Genomic DNA, 20411 nt, shown 5'->3' on the forward strand with positions numbered 1-20411 from the left:
AACACGCAATTTATTTGATGTGGACAGGGGTTGTGGAAATGAAAGGGTATCATTTTCTATATGCTCTGCGTGATGCAACTCATGATAAAACATACTTGGGTCGTTGTTTCTTTGTTGCAGTTCTGTGGGAACCGGAGGTATGCACAAAAGAGACGTTTCTTGCTGATTCCTGTTGCTCTACGGCGAATTGTTTCACTAATAGTCGTTCGACCTCCATCTGTACTCCGATGTCGCCGACAGACTGAGAAAGAATGATCACAAAAATTAAACCTACAGTTCAGCTATAATGTCTAACAATTGGCGGACAAAAAGCTTTCTCTAGAAGATAAGTATTCCACACTAATCGAGGAAAGTTTTCAATCAGGGTCTGTCAGGATTAGTTAACGAGACGAATTTTAAAATCTCTCCATATGGAAAGGGAGCTAAGAGTTCAGTACAATTCCTAAGGGAAATTTCAGCAAGGCTATCAAGATAAAAAAGGTATGATATTTCAATTTTTATCCCTGTGACTCAGCTGAAGGGTTCGTGAATGGAATATTTCGAGTCTCGAGGGCCGAAATCACGGTAACCGTTAGTCCGAGCCGGACTAGCCGGACTAGCCTTCCTCCTCATATCAACACATCGCAACACATGCATATTCTCCATAATGTTGTCTATGAATTTTCTATTGTACTGACAGGAAGAATTTGTTCAACCATCAGGAGCTTCCTGATAATTTCCTTTATTTTCATGACCTTTAGGTGTGATTCAGCAGTGACGATGAGGAGAACTAAGGTGCCAGTCACCCTCATGGGGTTTAATGGTCAAGGCGGGGTTAATTAAAAAAAGTAATCAAAGATTTAATAGGAAAATGTTGAATAAAGGTAGAGACTGACGGAGGTCTTTTTTCCATAGGGTACCTGTATACTCAGGTAACAAAGTCCCTTTTTGCTCAAGAAAAAAGCACATAAAGATACATTTTTTTCTGACTGTACTTACATTTGCGAGAGCTCCGAACGGTACGTCATCTACACTCTTTTCTGATAGGTTTGACTTTTCTCGTTCCAGGTTCTCGCGTGCTTGCTGGGTCAGCTCCTCGTATCTGACGTCTTCTTTGTCATGAGGAAGGTCAAACACGACACGGGGAAACACACCCACCCCTGACAGGGTGATTTTGTTAGGTTCAAAGTGAGCAACTCTAACCTGTTCAACAAAACAAATGAAAAGTAGAAAGGATTACGTTCAACGAAAGGGAATGTTAGCTTCGTCACTAACATCAGTGTGCATATTCTCCATACTGTTCTATACATTTCCTAAGATGTTGACAAGGAGAATTTGTTTAATAATCATAAGCTTCTTTCGTTGGCGATCATTTCCTTCTTCTCGTGACCTCAATGGTTAATTCAGGGGTGATATTACGAGGAGAAATTAGATGCCAGTCACTTTTAGGGATGAAAGGGTTAACAGATTAGGAAATATAGTCGTAACTATGTACATTATCACGCTATTGTTCAGCAATTTACTCTAAACCCGGCTTGAAACTAGGATCAAGTTATGTATTCAAGAATAACCAAACACATTTTAGGCGGACTTCACATCAAGTGAACACCCTAAATTAAGTGGAAAGTAGCCCTTGTCCCAATATTTTTTCAATACTTAACGAAAAAAAAAACCGCCCGCAAATAACTATGTTAAGCAGTAGCAGATAACAAAATTAAGCTCACTAATTCGCGACTTATCATAACTAATTTAAAAAGAGACAAACGAGAGTCCCGCGGTTGTCCGCTTCATAAAAGTTTTCATTTTATGGACCCTCCAACATATAAGTTACTAGTGTCACTGACATTCGCTACAATATCTGTTCCACTGGGTTCATCAAGTAAAAGACACCCGAAAAATCTGAAGCCCAACATAGTACTTTTACTGTTTTAAAAGAATACGTGAATACCTCAAGAGTAAAATTTTTTTACCTGAAATGTCTTCTCAAACTTCTCTGGCACACCAGGTAGATATTTGATGGTAAGTGTTTGGTTACTGAGGGCCTTAATGTGCCCTTGGATTGGGGAAACATTTGGGGCGCCTGGAAGGAGCTTATTTCCACTGTCCACGTTGAGGACCACAAAATCGAGGCCTACTTTACCAGTATTGTGGAGAACGATCTCTGCAACCGCTGCTTGGTCAAACAGCTACAAAAACAAAGTAGTTTAGATGACTGCATAAAATGAAAAAATAATAAGAGATGCAAGAAAAGAAATGTTGTTGCGTTGTGTGAGAGAAGGAAAGTCTGTTCGCACTGATACGTGTTTCAAATTTGCCTCACTCAAATTCCTGTTAATCAAACTTTCCTCGACTGACGATAATATATGAATTTGTTTTTTCACTGTCAGAGTCCTCATCTTGACATTCCAATTCTTAAAACACAGCTTTCACGAATGGGATTATTCAAAATGTATTTGCTGTACCTGTTTTCCATAGTCGACAATCTGCCGATCGAAGAAATACTGCACTAGGGACGCTTGACCCAGAAGTGCAATGTCGTATTCAGGTCCTCCGTACACAGTACAGCGGGCAACAGCCTGAGAACTAATGTTGGCATGACCATAAAAGGTGAACTGTATTTTCTGCGTCTCATGCGGATGAAGGGTGCTATACAGTGGTAAGATGTCAAAAATCTGACATAGGAATAAAAAAAGAAACAATATAATCTAAAACACCTTTCAATTTTTAACTAAGGGTTTTGCCCGCAAGAATATCTCTCTGTGTTCACTTTATTCGATCAGAAAAGTGGCAGATATTAGAAAACCAACCTCTTCGATTCCAATATCAAGCAGTTCAGTCTGTCTCCACGGCACTGCCAGCTGATTGGCTGGGCTTGCATCCTGTGGCCTTTGTTCTGAAGCAGTAGAAGGTCTGCTCATTACTGGTGATCCTGTGAAGTCTACAAGCCGAGGTGACTCGGGGGTATGATCACCTGTTACTTCGATCATCACGTTGTCAACATCTTCCGGTTTTTCTTCACTGTCCTCTTGGCTGTCATCATCAACCTCGACTACAATTCCTAAAGAGCAGGCATTTAGAAGCTGAAATTATATTTCTTACTCTATGTTTTAAAATATGGCTCATGAAGCTTTCTCCTCCGTTATCCCTTTACTAAACAAGAGTCGCAGGAGGATCCTCTCGTCCGCTCTTTTCAGCTCGCTTTCTCTCCATGCCCTCGCATCCCAGCGCTCCGCTCACGCTTTTCCCGCGAGAATAAGAGGAGAACGAAAGGCCTGCAACGCATGCTAACATAAAGTGCGCCAAGAAATCTTTACGAGTTGCATAGCACTTGTGTCATAATCTAAATTCTGATCGAGGTGCTGGGGAATTTTCATCGAGCCTGACGTACCTTCATCTTCCTCTTTGTTTTCAAACTGAATAGCTGAATCAACAAAGCTCCACTGATACTTGACATCCATTGGACTGTGATTAGTGACTTTCACTACTTGGGTCACTTCTGTGTCATTCAATATACAGCCAAAGTCAACCTACGAGGTAAATCAGTTTCAACAGTTTCCATTGGCTCAGTATATATGGTGGGTAGTAGAAGAAGTACGCACAGATTTGGAGCATAAGTGTTACCCAAAAATAAAAAAGTGCCTCTGTTATCAAAAAAAGGTTAGTTAACATACCTTTTCCATTTCAAATGTAAGATTAGGGAAGAACACTTCTCCTTTCAGACTCACAAAGTCCTGGAAGAAGTAGCACAGTATTAGTACTGAATAATCAAATAATAAGCAACAAATAGAATCAGACCTTTGTTATTCACCACAATGAATAACCACAACCTTTTTTACGAAATACACAAAGCCACACGCAAACGTTGTAAGCTTCTGAAAAAAGCTCATAGCTCAATTTCGGGGGTTTCGATAAATTTTTCCATAAGCGGCTGCCAATAGTGTAATGGGCAGCTGTGCCGTAAGGCAAAAACCAAAAGACGAGAGCCTGCCCCTCGCAGGCTCAAGGTTTTTGCAGGTGGCAGAAGACCGCTGGTCTCCGGCTCTAACTAAAAACTCCTGAAATTTGTTGATACTTTGTTGATTATCGAGAGATAAATAAACCACAACAGCAAAAATCCAATACTGCCTTGTTGAGGATACGCCCTTCGAAGGAGCATTGGGTGTGCTTTTTAATACTTCGCTATAGCATTGAGTTCTGTTGTTAAGGTAAGTTTGTTAGAGTGAAATGGAAAATGAAATCAAGTTAAATGATAAGCTGATCGTGTTGTTAGATCGCACGGTTGAAGGTGAAACTTCAGTTAATACGACCGTCAAAAGTCCTTTTCAAGACTACTGTCACCCTCATGATTAAACTGAAAGATCAATGGCTAGTCTTAAACCACCTTAGATGTGAGAGTGAAGCCTTGCGTAATTCACTATTTGTCACTTGTAAAGCATTCCGTTATAAAAATAAAGGTGTTACAGGAGTAAAGATCCAATCATTGGACACAAAGCTCTTCACCTTTTGTGGATGTTCTTTGAATGACACCTCTAATTGACTCTCAGCGGTTCTGGTCACAAAGTCATCCTTGTAAGAAGGATCGAACTGAATCAGCACGGGTATATTCTCACCAACGCCCAGTGACACTTCCTGAAAATGGAAAACAATAACTTCGAAATAATTACCCAAACGTTTGTAAATGGCATTAACCTGCATGTCTTCCGATGCTACACAAAAGCCAAAGCTAAATACAACAGAGCTCAAATTTTGAGCCTCAAATGTGTCACGATTTAGTACATGTAATCCCTTTGCCACTCACGTACAACTCCTTATTCATGCCTTGCGAATACATCCTGATTGTTCCTCATTGAAAGCAACCTTGAAAACTCTCCGATAAACTCCGTTACCGTCACACGAAACGCAGGGGAGGTTAGGGCAAGTTTTTTAAAGTTTGAGTTGGTACCGTGCTGCACACTACTTTATCATTCAAAATGTATTTTACAAAAGTAAATACTGAACTGTGTTTTGCGCGATAGCACCACTCAATTTTCGCAGTTAAGGAATCAAACCTGTCTAGTTTGCCCTTGTACAATGCTCTCTTATAAATGCACGTTGTCTCACCGATTGAGATGATTTAACATTAACAGGTGCCCAACGTGGATCCTCCACAAGCAACTGAAAGGGATAGGAAGCTTGTAACACGACTGTGAGCGGGAGGGATGACACGTTGTGCATCATGACTTGCTTGGTTTCTACTTCCAAAGTGCTCTCAGGGTGCTACAGGTAAAAAAAGAAGAAACAAATAATGAAATAGTAATTTATATGTTAAAATGTAATCCATATAACAAAAATTACCTTCATCAACATCTAGCAGAGAGAGCTGAGAGCGAATTCACTCCGTTAAAAACAAGAAGTTCGCCAAATGAAATTCTGCTATTTTTGTTTGGTAAGAGTAACTTTCCAAGGCATAATAGTTCCTTTAACGGCTCTATGTGGAGGCGACCTCGTTGTTGGGTGAGTTTGCAACGTTAAGTTTCTCCTCAGGTCTAGGTTTGCGATTCACCCGCGCGTGCAAAACAAAACATGGGCGACAATTGTTACTGAACACAAAAACATCAAGAACACAAAAGAAAACAATCCTTCCCATGGAATGGTAACAATTCTGTTTTAAGTTAAACTGGCTTACCTTCATGACACAGAAGTTTATCTCCCTTTGAGAAAAAGACAGCAGTGGGCTGATAAACTCTGCACTTATATCCACCCTCATGATACGTTCCTTGCCAGTACTGGTGCCAATGATAGCATGACAGAACATGCGCTCCTTTACAATTTGTGGGCTAAAAAAACACAAAAATAAAGAGCTTGTTGCCATAACGTTTCCATTATCATGTACAAACCCATTTTCAGGATGAGCACAGAGATCTAGCTACATTTTCTATGACCAAAAAAATACTTGTCTCTGTAAAAATGAACTACCGACAAATAAATGTGATGAATGAGAGAAGAAGCAAATTTTTCATAACGTCCAAAATGGCAAGTAGCATCTGCCTCCTAAAAAACATGTTACTATAAAAATTCCATAGCAAAATCGGTTAGTAAATGCTCTTCTTACTTCTCGCAATATCCTTCCAGTTTTACTTTTTGGCTCTCTCCAGGATGTAGTACCAATCTGTCGGGTGTTAACTGAAACACCGGCTTAGGCGGATCAACAGGTGGTGGTTGGCCCTGTTAAACCAACATGAACCGTTGTATTAGCAATTTAATGAGTATAACCATATGCTACTATAACTCCAGTGGCACATAATTCATTAATTTCCTGGCACAAGTGGCTTGTCTTCATACATTAACTTCCGGTTTTCTGTAATGTGCGATGAAACCAGAAGCTATCTACTTATGATTACTTCTACAACAATGAATTTTTGGTCGTTGGTTCTCCCACTCGCTACGGGTTTTTACACTTTCTCTGACACAATCTAAGTAATTAGAACTTGATTTCTAGTGATATCAGGGTGAATGTGTCACTGTAAAGGAATTTGTATTCAATATTCTCCATTTAGCTCGCAGCTTAAAACCTTTCTAGCTTATTACCTGGTATCTCATGTCTTCCGGATTGTACTCAGGCTTCTTCTTAGTCCTGTACGGGAGGAAACCTTCAGTGGTCCAATAAATCTGTTGAGGCCTCCTTCCGCTGTTTGTCAGTTGGAACCATCTCTTGACAGGCTGGCAACTAAACTGTGGACCAAGTTTAACGGCTGGAGCTAAGGGAGGATCACTGACGATGGTTGTGCCAGAGCCGTAGGCCATGAGGCTGACTGTTTGGTTCTGACTGTCACTAATGTTGATTGACAATTTGTCCTGAAACCTGACAAAAATATTCGTGGGAATGGATGATCCATTAGTGGAAAGACAACAGCCAGTGATAGCTTCAAAGCAACTCTTGTTATAGCGACTAAACTGTAGTAAAGTAATCAGAGATTGCTTCAGTTTTGCTTCACTGTAAACCACTTCACGCATCTAATGGGCATAAGTGCTTTGAATAATTTACGTTTCTTCATTTTTGAGTTCTTATTAATAACCCATTGTTATTTTGTGTTATGCTCTGATAAGCAGTTATGATTACTTTGGTTTTGATTTTGGTTTTGCAACACGCATGGAAAAGACGACAACACAGATAAGTCACAAGTATGAAGAATTTGAGGTCCTAACCAAAGGAGTACATTTCTAAGAGTAATTTTACTTATCCCGGATTGTACTAGTTTTACTTTTCTTTGCTTTGTGATTGGTCCAGAAAACTCCCGCTGCTCTCTCAACCAATCAAATGAAAAAATCAAAACAATCGCGACTCTGTCATTCGCGTTTTCCCGCGCTTTAAGCGGTTTGCTTGTTTACACTTTGAGTTCTCATTGGCTTTATCGGGTACTCTCCTTCCTTATGATTGGCTCTATCGGGTACTCTCCTTTCTTATGATTGGCTCTATCGGGTACTCTCCTTCCTTATGATTGGCTCTATCGGGTACTCTCCTTTCTTATGATTGGCTCTATTGGGTACTCTCCTTTCTTATGATTGGCTGTATCGGTTACTCTCCTTTCTTATGATTGGCTCTATCGGGTACTCTCCTTTCTTATGATTGGCTCTATTGGGTACTCTCCTTTCTTATGATTGGCTCTATCGGGTACTCTCCTTTCTTATGATTGGCTCTATTGGGTACTCTCCTTTCTTATGATTGGCTGTATCGGTTACTCTCCTTTCTTATGATTGGCTCTATCGGGTACTCTCCATCCTTACGATTGGCTGTTGTAATTACTTTGATTTTTTTTCACGACAATCAATCGAAATGCACTCTAACATAACAAGGTAGAATTCTTACTTGACTGTATCATCAACATTTGCGGTGACTTTAAGTTGCAGAGTATTTTCAGGCGGAATAACACCCTGGGCTGGCTCAACAGAAAACAGCGAATTGGGACGAACCTAAAAATCAAGGAAATGAAAAGAAAATGTTAACTTCAACTGCTTCAAAGACATTTGAGGATGAACATGTACAATACTTACCATACTGCAAGAAAACTGTGCTGGAATCAGGGACTCATTGGAAAGCTGCACAATCTTGGAGATGTCTGTTAAAACTGGGATGGTCCCATAATCAACATGAGCTGGAACAACATGTATGACTGGTCCCTCACCCACACACTGGATCTGAACTCCCTGGAACATAAGTAGAATTGCAAAATAATTAGATCATTTGATTCTATCAACTAAGTTGATGATGTAACTTGGCCACCATAAGTAGTTTCTAAAGCTGACTTTTCGAGCGTCAGCCCTTCGTCAGAGCTCTGACATCGTCAACTCAGTTTTTTAACCCAAACTATCTTATAACACCCCACCGACGCAGTACCACAGTTTTCTTTAAAACTTACCCCCTTTAAACAAAATGTTTATTTAATTTGTATCATCCAATTCAAAGCTTGAGTGTGCTTTATATTCCTTTTGTGCACGCTGACGACCTGTATATACACATTAAAGCCCACCTACTTGAACGTCTCTTAAGGCCTATTTACACGGCACGACTTTGTCGCATGCGACAAGCTTACGACAGGCCTACGACATGACTTAAGAGTCATAAGCGAGTTGTAGGTTTGATTTACACGAAACAATTCGTGTCGTAAGTCTGTCGTAAGCTTGTCGCATGCGACAAAGTCGTACCGTGTAAATAGGCCCTTAATGAACCATTTAGACTATATTTTCTTTGAAAGTACTATTATAATAAAGCAATTACTTCATGTGACAGTCGTGCGTTCATCGAGATACGAAGCACTTGGAAAGTTTATAAAGCACTAGAGATGCTTCCACCAATGCTCCAGCCTTTCTTAGCTACCATTGTAGGTTACACGTTTCTAACAAATTACATCCACTAGTAATCTTTACAGTGTCATCCTTACCAGTGGAGCCTCACTGCTCCCAAATATCATGAAGTAAGCCACAGTGGTAACTTCCTCCAGGCACTCTGCTGTAATGTGAAGAGGAACTTCTTTCACAGAATGAGGCTGGATAATTCCCTGAAACCATAAAACACAAACACAAACAATAATTGTGGAAACACTAGTAGACCTATCCACCAAGCCCATTTTTTGAACAAGGAATTCATTGATACTTTAATTGGTTAACTTACAACCAGCAGCCAACAGTTACACTAGAAACGATCAAGAGAAGATAAATCTACATTGTAACATCTCTTGTTCTTTTCTATCTGGTGTGTAAGTTCATTCCAGCTTTATTGCATCAGAGGTTGCAAGTATTATCACATCGCACGTAAAATTTTTAGATTGGCTAGTATCTGTGTTTTGAAGAAACTAACGATTGCTGCTCACGACTGAAATTTCTGTTGGAAACCATTTTTTGCCGTTTCTTAAACCCTAACCTTTGGTTCAGGACTTGTATACAGGATTGGTGTCACATCTTCCACAACCTGTTATTATAACGAAGAAAATCAATCCAACATGTCAAAAATCTCAACAGAAACAACAACACCAGAAAACTTCTATGTTGAATGTACCCATGAGAAAATTTACATGTATAAAAGTAAATACCTGTGACAACAATTCATATTTGGCAGGCAGATCGGACTCGTTCACCAGATTTACAAGAAGCTCATAAGGGTGATGGAGAAAACAACGACCATAATCCAAGAGTGGTGTAGAGACAGTAATGGGTGGGACCACGCATCTGTCAACACAAAGAGCAGTCATCAACATTTCCTTACTAAAAAGTGTGACAGGATTTAAGAAATCTTCATCTGTGATCAGAATTTAAGTCTAAGAATTTCATTCCACATGCATGAAGGTTTCCCAAAGAGGAATGATTTCACCTCAGTGCCTCAATTTGATTAAAAGATGTAATTTTATGTTTAATAGAACAAACTTGTGTTTTATGAAATGTTTTGGGCTGTCATCATGGTGGAACATAGAGACAACCATGTGGTATCTGTAGTCTTTCCTTTTGAAAACTTAGTAGGCCAGTGTTCAAAGACAGAAATACCTGATGAAAAATAGTGTACCTAACCTTTAAAGGGAAAAAATATTACATTAGGAAATATAAAATGGTCATACTTGGCTATTATTGGAAGTGACAGAATCTCCTCTCCAACTCCATCCACATCAACTACCAAAGCAATTTCATACTTTTTGACAGAGGTTGACACAAAGTCCACCTGTGAAATTAGGATGAAAATTGGTTTCCAAATATTGCATCCAAATGATGGACAGGCTGTCAAGGGTTCAAACCTCATAATGGACTGCTGTTTCTCTACCCTGTTCATGTACCAAAACTTATTCTATGTATCCAAGAATCTCTTTTTTCTTGTAAGTTATAAACTGTGTTACAAATTCATGCCACTGACAAAATTCATTTAGTATTATCAACTGAGCTGATAGGGTAAATTGGCCACCGTAAAGAGTTTCAAAGCTGATGTTTGGAGTGTTAGCCCTTCTTTGGAGCGAATGGAGGAATTGTGGGTTGTGTGCGTGTTTATATGCAGGCAGTGTAGCTACAATTCTGGTAGGAATATGGTGAAAAGAATAAATTAGTTGAATGAAAAGCGCTTGTTGATACTGTGGGGATTAAGAGTGCCAATTTGAAAGATAAATTTTGTTCTAGAGTTTTGCAGCTTTCCAAACTGCCTAGATGTAGGGAAAGGCCACAAACTACCATATGCTGCTCAGAGTAATTAGAGACTCTTTAATTTCCTTAATCATAGGGAGATTAAAGTGAGAAAATTAAATCATGCAGGCAAACAAAGAAGCCTTTCATTCTTTCCTTCCTAACCCTTCTTTTTACTTATGGCCAAAAAACAGAGTGCCTGGAACAAACAGCCCCATCCAGACAACAACATCAAAGAGGACATTAAAGAAAATGCCACGACAATATTATAATATTCTAATCACCTTAATATCAAGCTCTCCCTGAGGAGAAATAGTGCCACAACACGGTGTAATATCAAATTCCTTTGGAGATGGCATTATGGTGCTACCAGTGTCACTAATGTTGCTATCAATCAAACTATCCCGGCTTCGTGTTTCCTCATTTATCCAACCATCAGCGGGAACACGTACTTTGAATGTCATGGGTATGAGTGAAGTGTTGACCAGTGTACACTCATGAGTGTTCACAAAACCTACAAGAAAAGGATGACAAGAACATCAAAAAAAAATTTTAATTAGCTCCTAAACATGTTTCTTGATCATTTAAGTGCCTGTCTGGTGAACATTGAGACAAAAAAGAAACCATATCAACAACAAACAACAAGAGTAAAAAACTAATGTTAATTCCTCTCAACTTACCATATGAAACTACTCCAAATTTCAGCTTTGGTATATTAAAATGGAAAGTGGGGCCAATCACTGATCCCCTAACAAGAGACCAAACACAAAATATCCAGTCAATGACTTTGTGAGACACTTAGACCAAGGAACAGACACAAAAATATCCCAGTGACTTACAAGATCTTTAACTCGAGTTTCTCAGGCGACCCTTCCACAGCAAATTCAAACACTTCGTTGACATCACCAAGTATGGGTGAGCAGAAGTGAATCTAAGTAAATTAAGAAACATGTTTTTTTTTTATATTGGCTAGAATCAAATAACTTTTTATACAGAGAAATTAAAGGGGGGGGGGGGGAGAAGCAAATTGTCAAGACAACTGTCTCTTGACCCAAACTTCTTGGTCATAAGTGGTTGTCAGGTGCAGGAATTAGTTTGTTGTGTTCATAGATGAGACATGTAACTCTAGCATGCAGTGCCTTCATCCCTCTGGTAAATAAAAGAATGAACAGTTATATGACTCACAATGCTTTTAAATCAATAGAAAGACTTTGACAGCTAAAGACTTTATATTCAGTCTTAAGGTGATTCCTCAGTATTGCACTGCACATCATGTACTGTGCATAAAAATCACATTATTAGGTGAATAAGAGTGTGTGCATTCCAGGAATACAGTATAGTTTTTTAATAAATGGACCAGGTAAAGAGGTACAATAGTCTTTGGCTAATGTGAACAACCATAGTGACCGATATCTTTTATTGCATAATTTTGTTGTACAAATGATTCCCTTTAAATTGGAGAAATTAAAAAAAATTCAGAGGAAAAAAAGATATGGCTAAAAGCGTGCACAAAGCCTGTTACATAATAATGCAAATTATGATCTTAAAAACAACAACTCTCACAAATTATATAATTATCAAATTGCTCCATACGCCTGAGAATTTCTACCTATCAAATTTTTTTAATGTGTCTTTATACACCCTTTCTTCCAGCTTCCTCAAAATGTACTGTGATCTGATCAAATGACATGCATGTTTAGTGCCAGAGCAGGTATAGGTGGGGTAAGTTTGCCTCATCATATCTCTTAAACAAGCTGGGTAACCTATCTTTCAAATTGTATTTTTCGAAACAGACATTGGTAGGGAACATTTCAGGAAAGTTTTAAAAAAAATTGTTCGATAACTCTTTTTCTGAGGAATCACCTTTAACTGAGTGTATTCTTTGTCAAGGAGTTATACAAGACGACTCTTACCTGAATGGCCTGGTATCCTCCAGGAATGACAATTCCTTGGGCAGGAAGGAATGAAAACTGTGGACCAAATTGGGTGTTGGAAGGAAGGAGTTTAAATACAGCATCAATATCTCCCATGTTACACAAAATAACCTGCAATGGATAAGAAAAACATTAAATTATATTCTTCACAATTTCCACGTCTTATATACACAAATTAATCCTATCACTCCCAAGATCTCATTAGCAATCTCCTCACTGTATGCCATACAATTCTTATAATGTTATTTCAGAGAATTTGTTATTAGATCAACCAATAATCCCTCAATTGATAATATTCTTTATTTTCATAATACTTGTTTGGTTAATATCATATTGATATCATAAGGAGAAATTCTGTCTTGGTCACTCATGTGAGTTTAAAATACTTTCAAAAAGTGTATCTCTTTACCTCATAAGAATGCTGAGAATTAATGAATACACTGCCAATGTCTAGTGTATCCAAAGAGAAGTGCACTTGAGGGCCTATTCCATCACCTCTAATTCTTAAAGGCAACCTTGATTCTCTGCCTGTTACATCACAGTATATAGTTCTGGCATAGCTACAAAAAAAAAAACCACACTGTCAATTTAAGGCTCTCAGTACAAATACTAAGTATAGTACTGACAACAACTGAGATAAAACTTGATACAAAATACTAGCTCTTGTCAGTCAATGTCAATTGATGATCCTCTACACTTAGAGGTCAACTCAATATGCTAACTACTAATTAAAAAAAGTAATCACCATATTCATAACTGCTTTACCCAGTGACAAAAAATTATTTTAACCATGGACCCCAAAGATTTGGATATTCAAGCTTCAAGGGAGTAGTATACAGCTTACAGAAAGCACCCACAATGAGTTAGCCGCTCATTTTTATAAAAAGCATGTACATAAACCCATGACCTTTGAATATTTGCAAGATGTTCATATAAATAAAACAAGATGTCTTATTTGTAGTTCCAAGCATTATTTTCACACTCTTACTTGCAAGCCTCTTGAGGTTTGAAGATAATGCTGATTTCTGCCTGAGAATTGGGCCAGATCTCTCCTTCCTATAAAACAAATTATCAAAGACACTGATTTGTACAAAACAACACAAAACACCCTAAAGCAAAAACTAAATTGTTTAACTTAGCAATGTTGAGAGCATGATGGTGTATATGATCAACAATTGAGTAATTTTCTGTGCTTTTATGGTAGCACTTTATCCGACATATGCAGCTGGTCTTACATAATGAATGGCTATAGCATTCCTTACCACTGGGTCAATAGTGACAATTGAGTCTCCATAAAGTAGTTTGTCATCAGCAATTGCCTGTCACATTTTAAAAGGAAAAATAACAGAATAAGAAACTTGAAAAGAAACTAAAGCCTTCAAGCATAACTTAAGTCTTGCCCATAAAAGTGATCAATAGTTATTAGTTGTTTCTGTGACCTGTTCCATATTACCTGCATCTTGTTTTTGAATTTTCTTGTCAAGATAGACATTTGATCTCGAAGAGTAGGATCACTGAGGCATTCTTCAAAGAACTCATCCTTTTCCACATTTTCCTCACTCTCAAGGTCCATGTAAAACCTACAAAACAAACATTGAGAGCAGTTCACCCAGACCCTTTAACTCCCACGAGTGACCAAGACAGAATTTCTTCTTACAAGCCGACAAGTGATGAGAATAAAGAAAATGATCAATTGGGAGATTATTGGTTAACTCAATACCAAATTCACAAAATCATAAGAATTGAATGGCAGACAGTAAGGAGAATTGCTGATGAGATCTTGGGAATGAAAGTATTAACAGTCCAGCCAAATATTTCTAACAGTTAATTACTATGTTTTTTAATAGAAATAAGTGCAATTTGACTTAACTATATTTACTGACAAAGAGGAAGTTTGCTTAGTAGCTGGCTCTGAGAAGGTTGAAAATGTTTTGGCATTTTAGTGTTTATCAGCTATGACGCATTCCTGTTTAGAGCTGTGTTTCTGTCAGGATCGACTTACACAGTTCCTAGTGGTATTTTCATGCACCAAGTATATTCATTTGGTGCCTTCTTTTTCCAAAGAGTTTCTCTTAGCTCAGTATGTGTAGGGCTATGTGTAAAGGGTGCTATGGCTATAGCTGGGTTTGTTGGGCAGGTATAATGGTTTCAGGTTTCAACCTCCATTTGTAACTTACAATTATGTCACATTGCTTAAACAAGTTTTTTTTTTTCGGAGGGGGGTGTTGGATAGAGGAAAAATCACACCATTCATAATCATCTTTTATAGTCTTCTATCTAAAAGTACATGTAGATGCTTAGGGTTAGAATGAGCATAAAAAGATCAAGGTCCCTTCAATACTGCACAGAAAGTAAATCTTACAGAGAGAAATTCAAAGCCTACCTATCCTTATGCTGCATTTCTTCCCTTAATGTTGCAAAGTTTGTCCACTTGAACTGGACAATAATATCACTTCTGTTGGAGAGAGTGACTGTCCTAGAGAATGAGAAGATGGTATTAGGTCAGTACCAGTAGATATTTCAATTGTGCATCACTGATCATGAAGCTACTTGATCAATTTGGCATAAAAGACAAAAAAAAAGGTTTTATTTTTTCAAATCTACAGGAAGCCTGGAGAGAACAAGAGTGGAGGAGTAGAGAAGCAACAGACAGATAACTTTAACCCTTTGACCTCTAATAGTGACCAAGATTTATTTTCTCCTCACAATACCACTCCTGAATCAAACATTAGGGTCACAAGAATAAAGGAAATGATCACCAACTAAAGAAACCCTTGATTGTTCAACAAAGTCTCCTTGGAGGAAATGTAATGGGAAATGTATAGAGAAAAGTATGGAGAATATGATTACTGATCTTAGAGTCTAAAGTTTACAGAATGATTACATAGAATAAGCCACTAACCATTTTTTCAAATGGAAGTAGCAAAGAATAGAAACTGAATGAATAGAAATACATTATTTTATTGTTTTTTTAGAGGGCACGGTAACGAATCTTGGAATCTGATTGGTTCTTTTCCCGGTCAGTATTTTCCTATCTCTGCCCACGGGCCACGGTAATGCTTTCGTGAGTCGCCGAGTACATTCCAACTTTCGTTGTCATTTTTCATAAATATACCTCGTTTTCCAGCTGGGCAGTATTTTTAAGCAAACACGTCGGTCACTACCACAAGCTGATAAATAACATATGAATCCTCTCTTTTCTCTATATCAAATCACTTTGGTTGACAGAAAAATATTGGTTTCAGAATGAATTTGTATAAACAATAGTGTCATCACAGTGGTTGACAAGCGGCCTAAAAACCGTCTGCAATTAATTTTAATCGTTCACAAAAGTACCCAGAAAGTTGAAACGTGAGGTATTTGGTTACAGTTAAACTAAATGATGGAACTTTCATTCATTTAATATCTGAATTTTCTCGAGCAATTTGTTCATAGTGAAAGAGCGAGCGAAGTTTTAATTTAAGTTCTACAACAAATATATGCTCCCGGTGAGTCTTTCCAATTCCATTCAATTTGGACATTTGTACCGTAAATTGCACAACAGAAATTGAAGGAATTTTTTGAGAAAAGGCCGCATTAAATTCCCTTGTGTCTCGTTGGAGTGTGCCGTTCGAATTTAGTTTTTGTGAAGGAAAGACCAGAATTAAACACGCCATTACAGCAAACAAATGAACAAACTCTCACAACTTCAAAATAAAAAAATTGAATTTACTCACAATTACTTTCCTCGCCGTTTACTTAATGAACAGAGGTAAATCTTCGTACATAAATGAATGGTCGATGAAAGTGAATAATACTTTCCGTTAGATCATTGACTGATTTTGAAGAAAACATTGTCGTGACAGTCCTTGCCAAACTAGTTCTGTTGGTTTTCAAATGTTCCTACGCTTTTTTTTTCTTGCGCGCTCTCTAATTGACAGATGTCAGATTGTGACAGATACTTGTAAAAATAATGTTTCAAAGTTTGTTTGGAAGCCTTTTAAATCACCTTTATCGTTACAGAAATCATCTCTCTTAAATTTGCATCACCTCTATTTCAACTACCATTTACTCACTCAAAAATTGTTCAGTTTATGGAAGATCTTGCCGTATTTACGGCTATAAATCATTCGGGTTCTTTCGGAAAGAATTTCGTCAAGTTTAAAAACAATAAATATGTTATTTACCGGCTAAGGGTCGGTCCGTATGGTGAAAAACTGTGACCTCGGTCTTGAAAATGCTGCCCTCGGCCTACGGCCTCGGGCAGTATTTTCAAGACCTCGGTAACAGTTTTTCACCATACGGACATCCCAGCCGGCAAATAACATATATATATACTAGTCAGTCATCTCAAGTATAATGTAACCCACCTTTGTGAGGCACATGATATGAAAGCGTTTTCCATTTTGACTGTACTTTTATCCAGTCGGATATTATAATCAATTGCAGCTCCATACAAACTTATATAGATTTCTTCTCCTGTATCAAATTTTAACAAAAGAAATTCATGTCAGACTCTAATTATATGTTGCAGTAAACTTGACAATTATCTTTAAGACAATAGAAATTTTAAATATTTTTACAAATTGAATTTACCTGTTTCATATTGAAGAATCATATGACTACCATGGTCTCCTGTCTGCAAGGCCTTGAAATCTACATGAATCTGCATGCTGTCCCCTATAGCCAGCCGACCACTGTCAGGTGTAACAAAGAATGGCTCCTGTACTAACAGCTGAAACTTTGCATCGCTGTTGCCAATGTTTCGTACAAGGAGAGTCCTTGTGGTGGCATACTGAGAAGATACAACAATAACATAATGAGTGGTACCAAGAAATTTAGACATTCTTGCAAACTTTCTTTGTAATGAGTTTCAGAGTATCACCAATACAGCACACATTTGTGGTCACGAATTTGATAATAAGGAACATGTAGCTAAAACTGTTATATTTCAATTTTGGATTTTCAAGTGGTAGACAAGCCATCTTAGCAACTTGTGGATTTCATTATTCAATGGGAAACAGCATCATATACATTCATGCAACACCCTGAATGTACAGTTGCATGTTGTCCGTGTGATAAATGGTAAATTAAGAAACAACAACCAAAATGCTTTAACCATATACCTTTACAGGACAAGTTCCAAAGCTGATCTCATCTGGAAAGTCAAGGATGGCTCTTGCCCCAATTGCTTTTACTGGCACCAAGAATTTCTCCCTTTCAGTGATGCAAATAAGCTCATGGGTATAGTCCTGTTGAAAGATTAAGGCCAAACCTAGAGTTGAGTATAATGTCTTTCAATTCACAAAGCTATCAAATGAACACACTACTCCACTTAATACCTTTTTCTCATCGGGGGTGAATTGAATGATAAATACAGTATCCATTCCAGGAGCTACTTTGTGTCCCACATCATGAGGGCTGATGATCTTGAAGTATGGAGAATCTGTTTGGGTCACTTTAACAAGACGAGCAACCTACAAAGTTAAAAAAAATACACCACAATATTTGTCACTGTCCCTGATATCATATCCTGTTCAGTTCAACCAACACTTACTTAAACAGACATTACATTAACCAGCAGACATAAAATCCAATCCCAACCAATTTAAACTCTGTGTAAACTTGATCTTCCCCAAGGTTGAGTCACCACACTCAACAAAAAAGTTAGCCCTGCACAGCTCCAAATCAGCCCAAACCTACTTCATCCAATGTCCTTATTGCAGATTTTCATGGAGTATTCCTACTTTTCCTTAAGAGGAAGCTATACAGGTTATCAGTTCTTTCTCTCTGTCTCTGAGTATTAATTAAAATGAAGAGTGACATGACCTCAGGTGGATTGATTATTCTGTTGGTTATATCTCTGCAGTGGTATTTGCAGAGCAACAACACCCCTAAAGAATTGAAGACCATCAAAACCCATCTTTTTTCTTAAAACTTTACTTTTACAACTACTTTTCATGTGTTTGTAGCTGTGGTGATCTATTTTCTGTCAAATGTTTCCTCTTCTGTTACATCTTACATCATGAGTCTATTTAGGAAGAGGTTTGACCAAGCATTACTCTCTGATTTTCTTGGGAATCTTCTTCACCTTATCATTGTTCCTCAACTGCAATGGAACCTGATATGTCTCAAATGGGTTGAAATTTTGGAACACAATATCTGAAGGAAATGGCTGAAACAGAGGCTCTTCAATATCCATAGTGGTGAACTATGGAGAAAAAAAAAACAGTTTTTGAAGAAAGCTTGATGAATTCTGTGCCCTGTCATTACAACTGTAGACAAAAGCAAATAATCAATTACTTCAAGTCCTTCCATACTAGCAAAAATATATATAGGAGACCACAAAATTTTTGTAAAAATGCACAAGAATTGTTGACCACATTTTATCTTACAGGGGTAAAATTATTAAAAAGAAAAAAACAAGATCATACTTGGTGTTTTCATCTTCATTATTCTAATATTTGATGAACTCAGTCATCTTATTTAAATTGTGGTAAACGATTTGATTTTAAGAGTGATGGTTAATTTTGTGTTCATCCAGGTTGGGGTAGTCCTGAAAGGGACTGTTGTTGGTGGTAGAGACTGACAATTCAACAACATGATAGAGTTTAACATCAGAGACAATGCAAGTCCAGTATTGATCACAATAAACCATTAATTAATCAATTAATCAGTTATTATTTTTGTTTTCTGTGAAGGAAACCAACTTTGATGGATGATAACTTCGTACAGTATTACACAAGCCTCCTATCAAAAGCAAAGTCAAAGAGTAGGCAACCATCTACCTTCTGAAGAGTCTGTTCTGACATGTCTAGTAACTCAATAATTTGAGGCACCCTCATCTCATATGTGAGCTTAAATCTTTCATCTGTGGTGAGCTGCATCTCAGCCATGTAAGCAGAAGGAGCTTGCTGAGTATATGAAAAAAAATGATAATTGTGATCAGTATTGCTATCCCCAAAGAAGGAATTTTTGAGACTGTATACTGTAGATCTAGTCTGGTGTATATTTTTTGCGTCTCTTTAGCGTTGTACCTTCTTGATCTAGAAAAAAATGAGGAAAATACTTGATTCTTAGCAAAAGGAAATCAATTTTACCATAATCTTTCATAATATGAGCATTACAAATTTCGAAACTGAGTAAAGTCTACTCAGCTGACTTTTGCAGACAGTTGAACATGTTTGCTGTTCGCTTGCCTTGCAAACGGATTCATCCGGCTAGTTAACGCTACAGAGATGCATAGATCCTAAAATTGAAATCACACTTATTGCAATTTTCAAAACTCTATTAACAACGTACTAAAAGCTTGCTGATGGATTGCGATCAACTCTCAGTACAGAGATACACTTGTCTGGTTGTTTTACACATAGTGTAGTACAGTTCGGAAAAATTACTCGGCCAAAGCAATAATAAACCAGATAAATTTTTCTTCTGAAGTTTTACCTTATCATCTTCAGGGCTTCCCTTCACAAGTTTGGGATTTCTCGGATGAACGACTCGGCTTTTAAAGTTAGAAGTCACAGCTTTACTGCCGTAGTTCTCTCTTACGGTAGATTGTACCTCGCCGCGCAACCCTCCACGAAGTTTCCCCTGAGGCATGGCGATAGATTTTCAATTCAGCGAATTAATTTTTTCTTCTTTAGTATGGTATTACATTTGTAGATTCCGCATTCTTTTTCGGTTTTGGCAAATCGTAATCGCTCAAAACTTACAAAAACACAGACCAGCCATTTTCTGAAGTTTGAGCGGGAGTTGTTGCCATGGATCTGGGGACTGCTCAAACGCATATGATTTTGTGTCCGGTTGCTGGCAATAGAGTCTGCTGGCTCAGGTTTTTGACTACGACAGCGCTTGTAATCTTTTTCTTTCTCTTTCCTTTTC

The 20411-nt window shown here is 37.8% G+C and overlaps 1 protein-coding gene across 1 annotated transcript in view; it reads right to left on the reverse strand.

Moving 5' to 3' along the window:
- The window catches only part of LOC131783895 (hydrocephalus-inducing protein homolog), a 50478-nt gene extending 30210 nt beyond the window's left edge, over positions 1-20268 (reverse strand). Inside the window, exons 1-34 of the mRNA XM_059100667.2 lie at positions 19974-20268; positions 19316-19441; positions 18619-18738; positions 17870-18004; positions 17654-17779; positions 17124-17322; positions 16898-17006; positions 14932-15024; positions 14002-14128; positions 13811-13867; positions 13537-13604; positions 12958-13108; positions 12528-12659; positions 11454-11545; positions 11295-11362; positions 10899-11128; positions 10065-10165; positions 9546-9681; positions 9377-9424; positions 8898-9014; positions 8011-8163; positions 7826-7929; positions 6547-6820; positions 6071-6183; positions 5645-5795; positions 5080-5235; positions 4480-4608; positions 3651-3710; positions 3368-3506; positions 2787-3037; positions 2442-2651; positions 1950-2165; positions 979-1182; positions 96-241 (exon numbers count right to left, since the gene is read on the reverse strand). Coding sequence (XP_058956650.2) covers positions 96-241; positions 979-1182; positions 1950-2165; positions 2442-2651; positions 2787-3037; positions 3368-3506; positions 3651-3710; positions 4480-4608; positions 5080-5235; positions 5645-5795; positions 6071-6183; positions 6547-6820; positions 7826-7929; positions 8011-8163; positions 8898-9014; positions 9377-9424; positions 9546-9681; positions 10065-10165; positions 10899-11128; positions 11295-11362; positions 11454-11545; positions 12528-12659; positions 12958-13108; positions 13537-13604; positions 13811-13867; positions 14002-14128; positions 14932-15024; positions 16898-17006; positions 17124-17322; positions 17654-17779; positions 17870-18004; positions 18619-18738; positions 19316-19441; positions 19974-20129 — 4697 coding nt within the window. The 5' untranslated portion in view covers positions 20130-20268. The remainder of the gene's footprint in view (positions 1-95; positions 242-978; positions 1183-1949; positions 2166-2441; positions 2652-2786; positions 3038-3367; positions 3507-3650; positions 3711-4479; positions 4609-5079; positions 5236-5644; positions 5796-6070; positions 6184-6546; positions 6821-7825; positions 7930-8010; positions 8164-8897; positions 9015-9376; positions 9425-9545; positions 9682-10064; positions 10166-10898; positions 11129-11294; positions 11363-11453; positions 11546-12527; positions 12660-12957; positions 13109-13536; positions 13605-13810; positions 13868-14001; positions 14129-14931; positions 15025-16897; positions 17007-17123; positions 17323-17653; positions 17780-17869; positions 18005-18618; positions 18739-19315; positions 19442-19973) is intronic.
- Between the last annotated feature and the right edge of the window lie 143 nt (positions 20269-20411).

Source organism: Pocillopora verrucosa, chromosome 3, assembly GCF_036669915.1.
Source record: "Pocillopora verrucosa isolate sample1 chromosome 3, ASM3666991v2, whole genome shotgun sequence".
Lineage (NCBI taxonomy): Eukaryota > Metazoa > Cnidaria > Anthozoa > Scleractinia > Pocilloporidae > Pocillopora > Pocillopora verrucosa.